Below are 13,093 nucleotides of genomic sequence, written 5' to 3'. Positions count from 1 at the left end.
TTTTCTTCTTCATTCTGCCCTGTCTTTCTGCTATTTGGAAACACGCCACCCCCCACCCCCCGCCCCCCAACCATTCACAAACACAATTTATCGAGTCCTATGACCCCAGGAAGGAGAAAATGCACAGATCTCCTTTCAGGAACTGATTGTCCTGGACCTTGCTTTGTATTTTGAGATCAAATGAAATAAGTGAGAGATGATGTTGACTACATCGAATGGTTTATTCCTTTGCAGAACTGCACTGTCTACAATGATACCACCATGGTGTGCTACGCTCCCTCTATTGACAACCCAGTCCGGAGCCCCTCCGAGCTTGGTGACCGCCCAGATGAGATTGGTTTTGTCATGGATAATGTCCAGGCCTTGCTGATCATCAACAAAACTAACTTTGTGTATTACCCAGACCCTGTGTTTGAGTCTCTCCCTTCTGGCATGTTAGAACTCAAGCCAAGCTCCCCACTCATCCTTAAGGTAAGACTCCCTTCAACCCCATTTCTGTGTCTGCTATTCTCAGGCATTTCCTCCCTATCGTGACTGGTGTTCCTCCTCCTTTCCCTTCCTTTGTAAAATGTAATGGCTTATTTTTGGCATTTCTGCAAACCCTTGACATCTATGCTTGCACAATGCGATGTGAGGTAGTTTCTCACTCGGAATGCTGGCTTCATAGCCGATGTTTGTTTGATGTTAAATTAGCTAGAGAAGACATGCATTTGGGGAGGACAGAAAGAGAAATTAAATTCGGCCCTGTGGCAGAAGCACTGGTGAATCCCAGTAGGTTCCAGCAAGACTATTGCAGGGAGAAAACTGTATCTGGAAGCCCTAGAACGAAAGAGATAATATTGATATTGACTTAGAGTTCTTTTTTCTTTAGGAATTCAGACTGGGTGAATCTTGACTCTAAGTTTGCTGTTAATTTTTCCCTCAGTTTCAGATTTTCATTGGGTGGAGTTGTTGAGTGTTCCTGGATTGAGTGTTGAGGAGTTTCTTTCCTGTAGAAATCTTGGCAATGATAATGCACGAGAGCAGGACTTATACCTTTGAAGTGGCAGAGCTGGTGATGGAAAATAATCCCTCTCTGATTAAGTCCAATCATCTCTTGGTCATTCCTATTCAGGCCAGGATAGTTTGGGTTGAGCTTGGGCATGTATTTCCTTTAAGATGAGTTGGAGAGTCCCTCATCTTTTGGAACCTTATTTAGAGAACGAGGATAAATGGAAAGGTCTTCCTGTCTAACAGACATAAGGCTGAGGGCAAGAGCCTACCAGTAAAACCAGTAACTGTTACTCTTTCTTTCCTTTTTTAAGGGTCGTAACCTGCTTCCTCCAGCAACTGGAAATTCCCGTCTAAACTACACTGTGCTTATTGGTGACACTCCCTGTGCCCTCACGGTTTCTGAGACCCAGCTCCTCTGCGAGTCACCAAACCTCACAGGACAGCACAAAGTGACGGTAGGCGTGCCCTTGTTGTATTATGTGCTACTATGACAGCTTAGGACTAGGCACTGGCTGCTTCTGATTTTTCTTGCTGGAAGAGGCCCATATGATCCCTCCGTACAGTTGGTGCAGAATATCTGCATGGCCCTCTAGATTCTGTAACTTTCCTCCCCAATTTAAATTCTGCTCCTAGATCATCTGTTGGCTGCATAGAGGAAAAATGTAGTTCTGTAAAACAAATTAAATCCTCCCTATAGTTTGTGCAATTTTGTGGGCTAAATTTGTATTGGGAGGCAGCGCCTAGCCCCAACTCAAACCTGCCTCAGCTGATCATACTGAGAATAGCCGGTGACCTGACATAGAAACATAGCGGTAGAAGGGTCTGTACAGGTCATCAAGTCCAACCTCCTGCTCAATGCAGGACCAGCCCAAAGCATCCCTGAGGAGTGTTTATCCAGCTGCTGCTTGAAGACTACCAGTGAGGGAGAGCTCACCATCTCCCTAAGCAGCCAGTTCCACCACAGAATTACTCTTACTCTAAAGATTTTTTCCTAATCCATGCTGACTTCCCCAGATCACCAAGTTGTCCTTCAGGTGCTTGCAGACCAACCTCTTTAAAATCTGCTCCAGTATCTTCCCTGGGACAGAGGTCAGACTGGCCTGTAGTTCCTGGAGTATCCTCCCTCCCTTTTTGGAAGATTGGGATATCTAAGAAGCTTTTCTGGTTATAGTGAGCTTCCCTGGCCAACCTCAGCTCACTCCTTGAGTTTTGTCCTCTGATGGCTGACTTAGCAACCCACACATACTCTTCCTTAGACAAATGCCTTTCCCTCCATCTCTTGCCAGTAAACATCTATTTAGCTCCACATTTCTAATGCTAGTGAACAAGAAGCTCAGGCATATTTAACCTGTCAGCTGCTCCTCTATGTTCCCCTCAAGTGGATGTTTGCCTTTCCCTAAAAATTAACAAGGTGGAGGTAAAGCAAGTCACTGGTCGTGTAAACAGCCCTGACCACAGTGATTGTGTAAACAGCCCAGCAGCAGTGTACTACTTCCATGTGGTTGTAGAGCTAATCTTTATTGCGCAAGTGGAGTGGTCACCAGTGGCTACATTGTACCTCTGTTATTCCCTTGGCAGCATCAAAGCTCAGATAATGCTACATATGTGCATGGATATGTAAATACAAGGACAAGGATTTCCCAGAAGTTTGGAACATGTCCATTCCTCACCTGTGTTCTGTCCAAATGGACTGGATTCTTCATATGATTTTGCCATACACACCCTGCCCAGGCACTGTTTTTCATATGCAAGATGGTCTTAGATGATCTACACAGCTATTGGGGACATTTCTAAGCCATTGTTTGCTGAAGGGAAATGTAAATCCATGCTGAGATTCCAAGAAGATGTGCTGTTCACCTGCTTTCCCATCTACTCCTCCCTGAATGTGTTAAATAGAATTTGCTGTCTACTGGTTTGCTGCAGAGCAATTCTGATGCACTCTGGGGCACAGCGTGGCCTTGGGAGGTTGAACAGGACCCAAAACATTTCCTCCTCCAGGCACCTCATCCATCACTTTGCATCCCATCTGTTATTGTAATGTTGGTTGAATAAGACATCAAACTCACGGCCTGCTCCTTGCAGGCGTTGGCAACTTATCAGCATGTGTCTGCATCCCATCAGATCTCTTTTGGACAGGCTAAGTGAGATGTAACCCTGCAGTGCCAGGCCTGTTTCTTTTCCCACCCTTGCATTTGGTTCCTTTAGGGGCAGCAATCACTGCTGACTGGAAGATGTATTTTCTTGCTTGGGATATAGCTAGGAAAGCTGGATTACCCATTTATACTGATAAGCTATCCTGAATTTAAAAAAGAAATTCAGTAAGGCACCTAGCAATGCAGGTACCATTTTCCTTCTAACATTTCCACTTCTCTGCTATCTTCATCAGCTGGAATAAGTTTCAACGTTCTTCGGAAAAGGAGCTTGTGCCAAGGCAGATTTCAGGTGTATTTTATTTTAATGATTGGTTGGAAGTGTTAACTCAAATCTATTGGTTTATATGGATACCAGAGAGCACTGACAGGGAGGGCCCTCAGCATTTATGTTTCCCATTGAAAGCATATCTGTGCCTGATCCTCCATATATGCTAGTGCAAGAAAACGTCTAGCATTTTCTCCTCAGTACAAAACATGCACTCTTTGCATCTGAGTACATTCCTGAGTACAAAACATGTACTCTTTGCATCTGCAGTGTGATGTAGCACATCTCGTCCTGGGAAGCTGGGCCTTCTGTCTAATCTGCATAGTATCTCTCTCTCTCATTCCCCACCCTTTTGCAGTTTGGGTATAATATATTTCTGCCAACTAAATGCAATGTTTTGTGCATTTTCTGAAGCAGGTTCTGGCTGCTGGAGTTACAGCCCAATCTAGAGGAGAGGAGGTGAACCGGATTTTAGAAGAAGCGTGGGCCCATGCCAGCATGTTTGCTGATCCTGCCAGCTTAAGGGGCATCTTTGCCGGCAGAGAGAGCAAACATGCTGGCATGCGGGTGCTGCACAGCTCCATGGTGCCCAAACCTGGAAGTGTCTGGGAGCTATGCCAGCATACAGAGCACACTGGCACAGCAGGAGGCACACCGGGGCGTTCCCAGGGTGGAGCTGACTTCACTTCGTTTAAACCAGGGTTTCAGTCCAGGAATGTCCTCCCTCCCCAGCTGCAGACTTATGCTGCAGGAAATCATGGCGCAACTCTTTTTTTTCCCATGAGATTTTTTCAGGCAACCAGGGTTTTGGGGTCTGTCTTACACCAGACAAGCCCCTTGGGAGCTGGCACAGCACTGCCTTCACAGAACCACCCCAGCAGCCCCAGAGCTCCCCCCCACTCTGGATTGGGCTGTTAGTCTTTAAGGTGCCACAATACTTGTTTGTAGCAGACCAGCATGGCTAATCCTCTGCAATTACTCTTTAGGTTAGTTAGGAATGGTTCAACATTTGCTTTCAATGACTGAAAGATAACTTTAGTTATTTTTGTTTTGCTCCATAGCAGTTCTCTAGGGCAATGGACTGCAACTTTTCTGGACCCTGGATCCACAGAGTTTGAGGGCCTACTGGGTGGCAAGTGTGTAACAGGAAGTCATGTGGTACCTGTCATGTGACAGGAAGAGGGGGAGCAAGACTTAGGCTCACCACTGTCAAGGACAGGATCATGGACAGCAGACCAAAAGAGCTGGGTGGAGAAAACACAAGCCAAGCACTAGGAAGAACACACCAAAGTTCTGAGCCATGGAGAACCATTCTCTATTGCTCTAAATGACTTCACTTTGCTGTCATACTGCTTTTCTCAGCAAATGTACAAAGAGAGATGGGGGACTACACCCTTGAGCTCTACGCACTGGATCCTTCCAAAAAAGAGAAAATTATGGTTGACTGTGGTCATGTGTCCTGTGAGCCACAATACAGGATCCTATTGTTTGATAGATGCCCTTCTTTGGCATTCCTCTCCTAACATGCGTCTCAGTTGTCCTCCTCCTCAGTTACTGGCCACATCCCTCCCTCCCCTTTTTGTAAGTAAGAGAAGCAATCATTCCTTGATCTCTTCTTAGCTATCAGTACCTGGGGATCATCAACTGATCATTAGCATCCTGGTAACACACTGCTCAGTGTTCTCGTTTCAGTTACAGCTAGGTGCAGTTGATACATGGAAGCACGCTAGCAGCTAATATTTGATGTTTTTCTTTCCCTGTGTCTTCCAGATCAAGGCTGGAGGCTTTGAGTTCTCTCCGGGAACCCTGCAGATCTACTCAGACAACTTGTTGACCCTCCCGGCCATCATTGGCATTGGTGGCGGCGGGGGCCTTCTCTTGCTCATCATCATCATTGTCCTCATTGCGTACAAGCGGAAGTCCCGAGATGCTGATCGCACCCTCAAACGTTTGCAGCTGCAGATGGACAACCTGGAGTCCCGTGTGGCCTTGGAGTGCAAGGAAGGTAAGTCTGTCTGGCCCATTTGTCTTTCTCTGTGATTTGAACTGAAGTTTATTTATCAGATCTATTCATTTTAGCCCAACTCCTTCAATGGGATTCATTTCCAGTTCTTTGTTTGCTTCCCCAGTTCCTACGATCCTTCCCCTGTGCAAAAAGGTTTACGTATAGAGGCATCAATGCTGTTTTTACTCCAGTATCCATGATCGAAAGCTAGTGTGGCATAGTGGCTAGCATGTCAGACTAAGATCCGTGTTACCTAGATTTGAATCCCTACTCTGCCATGGAAGCTGGCTGGGTAACCACAGGCCAGTCGCACACTGTCAGCTTAATGTACCTCACAAGGTTGTTGTGGGAATAAGATGTAAGCCTCTTTGGGTCTCCACTAGGAAGAAAGGCGAAGTATAAATGAAGTAAATAAATACAGAATGGTTTTAAAATAGCAACATGGTGGAGCAACGTGGTAGAGCAGAACAATGTTGCAAGCATTTCATCTACCTGGAAAAATACATATTTTTTTCAATTGTCCTTTCCCTGTGTTGGTTTCTTCCCCCACTGACATTTGCATATACATTTTTTTTCAGTCCTAAATCCCATGGCCTGCTTTTTACTGGACATTATAACATAAGCTATTTTAAGCGTTTTTTAGAATAAACTTGTTTTATGGATGGTTTCTCTCTAATGAAACCTGCTACGGCAAAGGCGTTTAAGGATTTTATAATTTAACACGAAGGCTGCAATCCATGGATTGCTTCATGGCTTTAGTGGGATTAAGTTCCGCACTCTGATATAAGGAGTTTGTGGGTTGTAGCTTAAGGCTCCCGCTTTATTATCTTCTTGGCATTTGTTTCCATGACTGCCGAAAGAATGCTCATTCTTAGGTTTCAACTATACTTGACAGCAGCAGACCCACTGGAATCCTAAGGACACTTGCTGGGAATAAGCCCCACTGAATAACACAGAACTCACATCTGAGCAGACCCACATACAATTGTTCCCCTAGTAACTTATAAGCAACAGGTGGTGGAACCCACTACAGCCTTACTCCGCAAGGGGTTTTTGTCCATCTGCACTCATTTTCTTATATGTTGTTTGCTTATTTAAGTGGATTGCCATACAACCTCCCCGCCACACCACCCACACAAACAAAAAAGTGGCTCACTGTAGTAATAATGCCATCTAACATACTATCTCGTGGGGAATATAAAGGCATGGTCCATGATGAAAGGGTGGATCGGTACTCATATACCCTAGAACCCAACATCCTGCGTAAAAAAATGGTGCATTGCTTATGACCTTGGTTTAACCTTGTGGAGAACATTCCTAGCAGTTGTAGGATTAAGAACCCTATTAAAATTTCTTTCATATATTATAGTACTGATACTGAAATCAACAATCTGTGCATATAATTATGTGGCAAACAGCAGCTCACCTTGGTTTGGTACATTTGTGTTCTGTGGTCTGTGTTCCTGGGTCCTAGTGGCACAATTGGGTAGTGTCTGTGATAAGATGATTGGGTATTATTGGGCTGGATCCTAAGCCTTCTGACTCTACTGTGCCATTTTTTTGTCATGAGGACTGTCCTTAGTTGCACATTCATCTGGCCCTGGGAGCTTCCACTCAGACAAGACCTTCACCTTCCAATGAGCCAAAAAGTATCCAGTGTCAGGGGAATGTGCCACAGGGTCAAGGGCTGCCTCCACAGTGGTCAGTGAGGAACATAGAAGTAAGGGTTAAGATCCAACCAGAAGGTAAAATACATGATAAACAGTGAAGGGGAAGCAAGGTTGAGAGTGAATCCTATTTAATAAAAAGCTTTGCACTATATATGGGTTGGACTTGTGGACCTTTTCTTTTCATGGCCAGTGACTAAGGTGATCATTCACCAGAAGTGTTTGAGGTCTCCTCTGGCACTCTAGGAGTGCTTGCAATGCGAACCCACTTTCCATGGCTTGCCTTTTGGGGTTGGATGAGGGGCAACTGAAACAGCTCTATTGCAGGCAGCTGATTTGTATTTCATACTGTTTGAGGGAAGTTAGTGAGGGTTTTTTTAAACAGGAAAAGTTTGAAAGGAAGAGAGGAACCTGCCTGCAAAAGGCTGTGGGTCTCTCATTATGTGACAGACAGATGCTGAGAAATTGGACAGAATGCTGCTTCTGATCCTGCTGATAAAACCTAATTGCCCATTATCGCCACAAGCCAGTGCTTGGGGCTATGACCCTGCCAACTCCAAGTTGGCCCGGAGGCTGCGACAGAAGCGGGCACCTAAAATGAGATAATAAAAAAGGGGGAAGTGGAAAAAAATAGCCCTGTAGATAGAAATAGTGACAGAGAGGATTGGAAAGGGAGGGAGGGAGGGAGCGCATGGAGGGGATTTCGCCTCGTCTTCCACAGCTGGCAGATAAAAGGATCTGCTTTTAATTAAAAGCCGCAATATCTTCTCTGCCTTTTCTCTTTTCTAGTCCCACTAGTTACAGATAAGATAGTGTGCCTTTCAAGCTGACGGTTTGTTTTTTCTCATCAAAATGATCAGCCTACAGCCCTTTGCTGCTTCCAGCTTCCTTTAAAGTGCCATTAATTCAATTTTTTTCTGTCCCCTTCCCCCACCCACACACATTTTTCCCTTTGCTTGTAAAACATAGGAACTTGCACACAAACAACCTGCTTCCACATGCAGGTGCAATTAAAGATACAGGGTGCCATTGCTCTCCTTTGCCCTGCCCAGCCTAGCAGCAACCCACCAAATTCTTGCTCCATCTCCAAGGTGAGGACATGCTTGCAGTTTAGAGCTTTTTCTTGTCCTCCAGTGGTCCCTTTCAAAAGGAATCTCCAGCTGTATTTTGTCATTCTCACTGCCCTTTCGTATTCATAGGGAGGAGGGCACTTCTTCACCAAGTGCTGGCCTTCGGGCTGCACGCTTGTCTTCCAGCTATGCCTCAGGACAAGGTGTTATTGAAAGAATCCCTTCCAATTCAGTTTCAGTAATTCAGGCCATCTTGGTTTTTTCTCTTTGTCTCCTCTCCCTGCTAGTTCCAGAGGGGCCATTACCCCTGCATACAATTTGGTTTTTCTGTTGCTATACCAGGATGAGGTTCTACTAGTTAATTCCCCCTGATTCCAAAATAAAAACCTTATTGCTTATGGGCAGGCTTAGGTCTACTGACAAATACAGGTAACCGTCGTAGATTGAATCAGACAGTCAAGGGCTCTTTCCACACGGGTGGAATAGAGCGCACCAGGGACGGCAGCAGGCGCTGCTGCAACACAGCAGTGCCGTGCTTGCAGCACCCAAGTGGCATGGAAATGCCAAGAGCGAGGTTTTTCAAAAGGGGCGGCTGGAAGGCAGCGTTTCCCTTCCTTCTTCCCCAGCGGGCTTACCTTCTCCTTCTGGCTCCTGTTGCGTTGCAGAGGCCAGGGGGGGCATGTCCCCTGGCCTCCGCAACAGGACAGGAGCCAGCAGGAGCAGGTGAGCCAGTTGAGGAAGGCACAGCCTATGCGAAGGCTGCGCCTTCTCCTGCGCCCCTACTGGGACCATCTGTGCGAACGGTCCTGGGGGGATGCATCAGCATAATTTATGCCGATGTACCCCCGCTCAGTGCCCGTGCGGAAAGGGCCCAGGTCAGTATGGTGCAGTTTGACTGGCTGCAGCTCTCCTGAGTCTCAGGCAGTGGTTTTCATATCAGCTAGTGCATGATCTCTTTCACTGGAATTTGCAGGGATTGAACCAGGGACCTTGTATGTGCAAAACAGATATTCTACCACTGAGCTACAAACCCCTTGATCAACTAGGTGGGGAATTGGTATCATAATTTACTTTTTCCTTTCCAGCCTTTGCGGAGCTGCAGACTGATATTCATGAGCTGACCAATGACTTGGATGGGGCGGGCATCCCCTTCTTGGATTATCGCACCTATGCCATGAGGGTCCTCTTCCCAGGAATAGAAGACCATCCTGTTCTGAAGGAAATGGAGGTGTGGTAATGTGTGTATGTGTGTCTGCTTGAATAGTATTTCATCTTGAGTTAAGCTTACCCTTTTGAGCTCTGGGACTGTGCGCCTTTCGAGAAGAGGAACTTCTTGGCATAGTTGCCATAGTCATTCCTGTAGTCTTCTCATGTGATTTCAGTTGAGCTCTCAGCCATTTGGGTTTAACAGTAGTCTGTAATAGACTGATGATTCCAGATAAAAATGTTGCCACTGCAGTTCCCCATCTTCATTCATGTTCAAAATTCTGATGTTGACAACAGGCTAGGGGTTTTCTTTCTTTTTGGTGTAATTGCAGTCTTAGCAGCATTCTGATTTAAAAGCTTTTCTGTGCTGAACAATTGTCTGTTTCGCTGGAATTTTTATGGGTCTTTCTATTGATAACCATGGTTGGAGAGCTACCGGTACAGTGGAGATAACTAGTTGAACATAATATGGTGGCTCATAGGAGTTGTTTTGGTCAATTGTCAGATTGCTAGGAGAGAAGGCTAAAAATAATGGAAGGGAAAGGGACTAAGGGATAGGATCCTTCATGGTTAAAGCTGGTAGATGGTTCTTTATCAACTCATCTCCATAGCAAAGATTTGGGTGGTTCCCAGCTCTTGTTGTCAGTACTTATAAAATTCTGAATACAAAAATTGACCTATTTACTTGATCTGTACAAGAACCTTGTGAGGTAAGTCTGTGCCATTCCAGTTGTGCTGAAGATGAACCAAATCTGCAAAGACTTGACTAAAGCTACCTAGCAAATCAGTACACTAGCAAGATTTGAACGTGGCTCTCCCAAGCACATTCCAACAGTCCTCATTGAGCTACACAGACTTAGTCTGATATTCTGATAATTCTACTAAATTCCAGAGCAAGGAAACATCAGTGTGTATGGTCTTTATTTTGAGGCTAATAACTAGTATGTCTACCCCTGGCCATTTCTGCTGCAGAAAGATGTCCATTGAGCACAGCTGAGAAAAAGCTGAAGGAGTGGAGGTGAGAAGCAGATAATAATGGATATACTAAACTGTGACAGCAGCAGAATGAGCCAAAAGGCGTAGTAGGATGAAACTGAATAAATGCTGTAGAAACAGTTTCCTGGCAGCAAGGTCTATCAGAATATGGAAAGGGATCTTGATGGAACTGATTGCATCTTTCAGGCTTGGCCTGTTGAAAACCTGCCTAGCCAGATGTTTTGGAAATATCTGTGCAGTGGAGAACTGTCCTACTCCAGTTGGTTGCAGTGTGTTATTAAGGACTGTATGTACTTAACTGTTTCGGCTTCTATTGATCAGCTTTACTAAATTATATTGGTAGTCTCTGGTTCAGCCTCAGATTAATTGTGAATTTTTGCTAGCCTATAATCTTTCACTCAGAGGTGTACGGCCTGGTGACATGGGGTTACCCGTGTTCCTGGGCACATTCCTTTCAGTCACGTGCGGGTTCTCCCCCACATGACGAAACAGCATGCACCCCAACCGTACGCCACCGAGCTCCGCTCCCCGTGCAGGGGGGTGGGGCTCGGTGGCGGCTGGCCATGGCGCCCACCTGGGCCACCCACCGCCGCCAAGCCCTGCCCCCTGGCCTCTGTGTGGGCTGGCTTTTGCCCTCCTCACATCCTGGGGACAGCAGGAGCCAGCCTGCAGAGAGATAGGGCTTGGTGCGAGCCCCGTCCCTAACCCCTCCCCCCGGGCACCATTTCTCCTTGATACCCTTCTGCTTTCACTGGAATCATTGTCTTGCTTTTTATTGTGTGCTTACACATCCATGCTGTCCTTGCCTAATTGAATAGTTGTCTCTGTTGGCATATTCTCCCTCTCATCCTCTAGAGAACATTCTCCAACAGCAGCCACTCAAACTTATCTTTAATGCTTTCTGGGATGGTTGAACATTATGCATTGATGGATTGCATACAGCTCTTGAGGTTCATCTCCTGCATGGTAGCTTTTCACTTGACACCAGCACATGTGGGCCAGATGGGTTAGCAGCACCTTAACTCTGGTTGTGGGGCAATTTTGTCTCCATTAAAAGGCAAATGCAGTGGTTGTTCATCTGTTCAATTCTGCAGATCAATGACAAGGAATATATTTCCCTGTGCTGGTCAGTTTGAGTTCAGAGTCACCCTGGTAGAGTTACCATGCTTGCTGACATTAGTATCAATATTTATATTAATATCATCGCTTCTGTCATTTTCTGCAGCACTTGGTTTATTCAATTGGGCTTGTTTGATGCATGACCAGCTACTCGTTTCCAAGAGACTTGCTTGAAATCATCAGATTTCCTATCTCCCTTTTCCCCCTGGTGTGGCCTTAGCCTTTTCCGTCTCCCCAAATTGGCTTCCCCCTCCCCTTGTCAGCCTTTAAGGTGTCCGCTTAATTTAGTACAAGCAATTGTGCAGAAATTGGTGTCGCATTTTCATGTGTACCAAGGTTGTTCTTGATTGGAGAAGTGAGGGATGGCCTTATCTTCCCCTCGTTGCTGACCTTGCAGAGTAATTAATGTTGACGTAGGTTTCAGAACATATTTAGGAGAAGTAATCTGCTCCAGAACACAATGCGGTTATTAATTGAACTGAATCACGTGCTTGTCAGTGGAAGCACACAGCCCTCCTATTGCAGCCCAGCTCAAGTTTTTGCTTCTGTGGTCCAGTTTTGCCCAGAAATTCCAGCCGCTGACTTTCTTGGTTCCATTCCGGTTCAGGTTCACCTGCAGCTGAAGTTGGTCCAGTTTAGGACAGTAGCTGGTTCTGCATACATTAACAAGCCAATTCTGTTCTGATTCAACTGACATAATCTTCCCAGATATTGGTTTTCTTTCCTTCTAGTTCTGGTTTTCTTTCCTTCTAGTTCAGAGATGCAGTGAATATACCACATCAGATGATCTGAAAACCTTTATTTTTAGATGCTTTTTTCTTGTGGCTCTGTTTCAGTTTAGGTTCAACAAAGACTTTCAGAAGATTCAGGAGGAAAAAGTGGTTTATTCGATTTTTGATTCAAGTTTGGATTGACTTCTTGGCTTTTTCATGCCAGTTACAAGTTTTCCAGTATGTCTTTTATAGTGGCTTTCTGTCAAAGTCAGTGGAGGTTTTCCTATGCAGCTCTTTGAATATGTTGCTAGGGTCCATTCCAATTAAAGAGAAATGGCTTCTGCTATGAAGCCTTTACTCTGAAAATCACAAAATGTTGCCTTCTTGTTCAGTTCTTACAGATCAAGTATACTTGAAACAATGACGTAGGAATAGATTTTTTTGTGGGGGGTTGGGGGCAGGGCCATGCCCCCACCCGCCCCTGGGGCATGGCCAAGCCTCCCCAAGCCCCGCCCCCACCCTCAGTGTTTATAAAAGCAGCTCTCTCAGGCCAGGGACAGCAGATTCCCCACCCCCCGCCCCCCGCCCCCCCACCAGCTGGGCTCCCAGCCGGCAGTCTATTCTTTCCTCCCCTCTGGGCAGAGGCGTAGCTGGGAAAATGGAGCCCTGTGCAAAATATGAGTTTTGCAGGGGGCGCCCCCCCCAATGGGCGGCTGCTGTGATGCTGGAATCCACCCACAAACAGCATCACTTTCAATGGTGTTTAAACTAGGGAGCCCAGATTCTCCTTTTAAATCCACCTTAAAGGGAGAATCTGGGGTACCCAGTTAAAACAACATTGAAAGTGATGCTGTTTTGGGGTGGATTCTTCCCCACCCTGAAACAGCATCACTTTCAATGTTTAAA

The 13,093-nt window shown here is 45.7% G+C and overlaps 1 protein-coding gene across 1 annotated transcript in view; it reads left to right on the top strand.

Moving 5' to 3' along the window:
• PLXNA1 (plexin A1) overlaps positions 1-13,093 on the top strand; it is a 515,790-nt gene that overhangs the window by 353,926 nt on the left and 148,771 nt on the right. Inside the window, 4 exon segments of the mRNA XM_048489929.1 lie at positions 235-471; positions 1,305-1,448; positions 5,182-5,416; positions 9,239-9,381. Of these exon segments, the coding sequence (XP_048345886.1) occupies positions 235-471; positions 1,305-1,448; positions 5,182-5,416; positions 9,239-9,381 (759 nt within the window).

The sequence above is a fragment of the Sphaerodactylus townsendi genome, linkage group LG03 (assembly GCF_021028975.2).
Source record: "Sphaerodactylus townsendi isolate TG3544 linkage group LG03, MPM_Stown_v2.3, whole genome shotgun sequence".
In the NCBI taxonomy this organism is placed as follows: Eukaryota; Metazoa; Chordata; class Lepidosauria; order Squamata; family Sphaerodactylidae; genus Sphaerodactylus; species Sphaerodactylus townsendi.
Note: the sequence above shows the minus strand (reverse complement) of the source record. Positions and strands in the feature narration are given on the sequence as shown.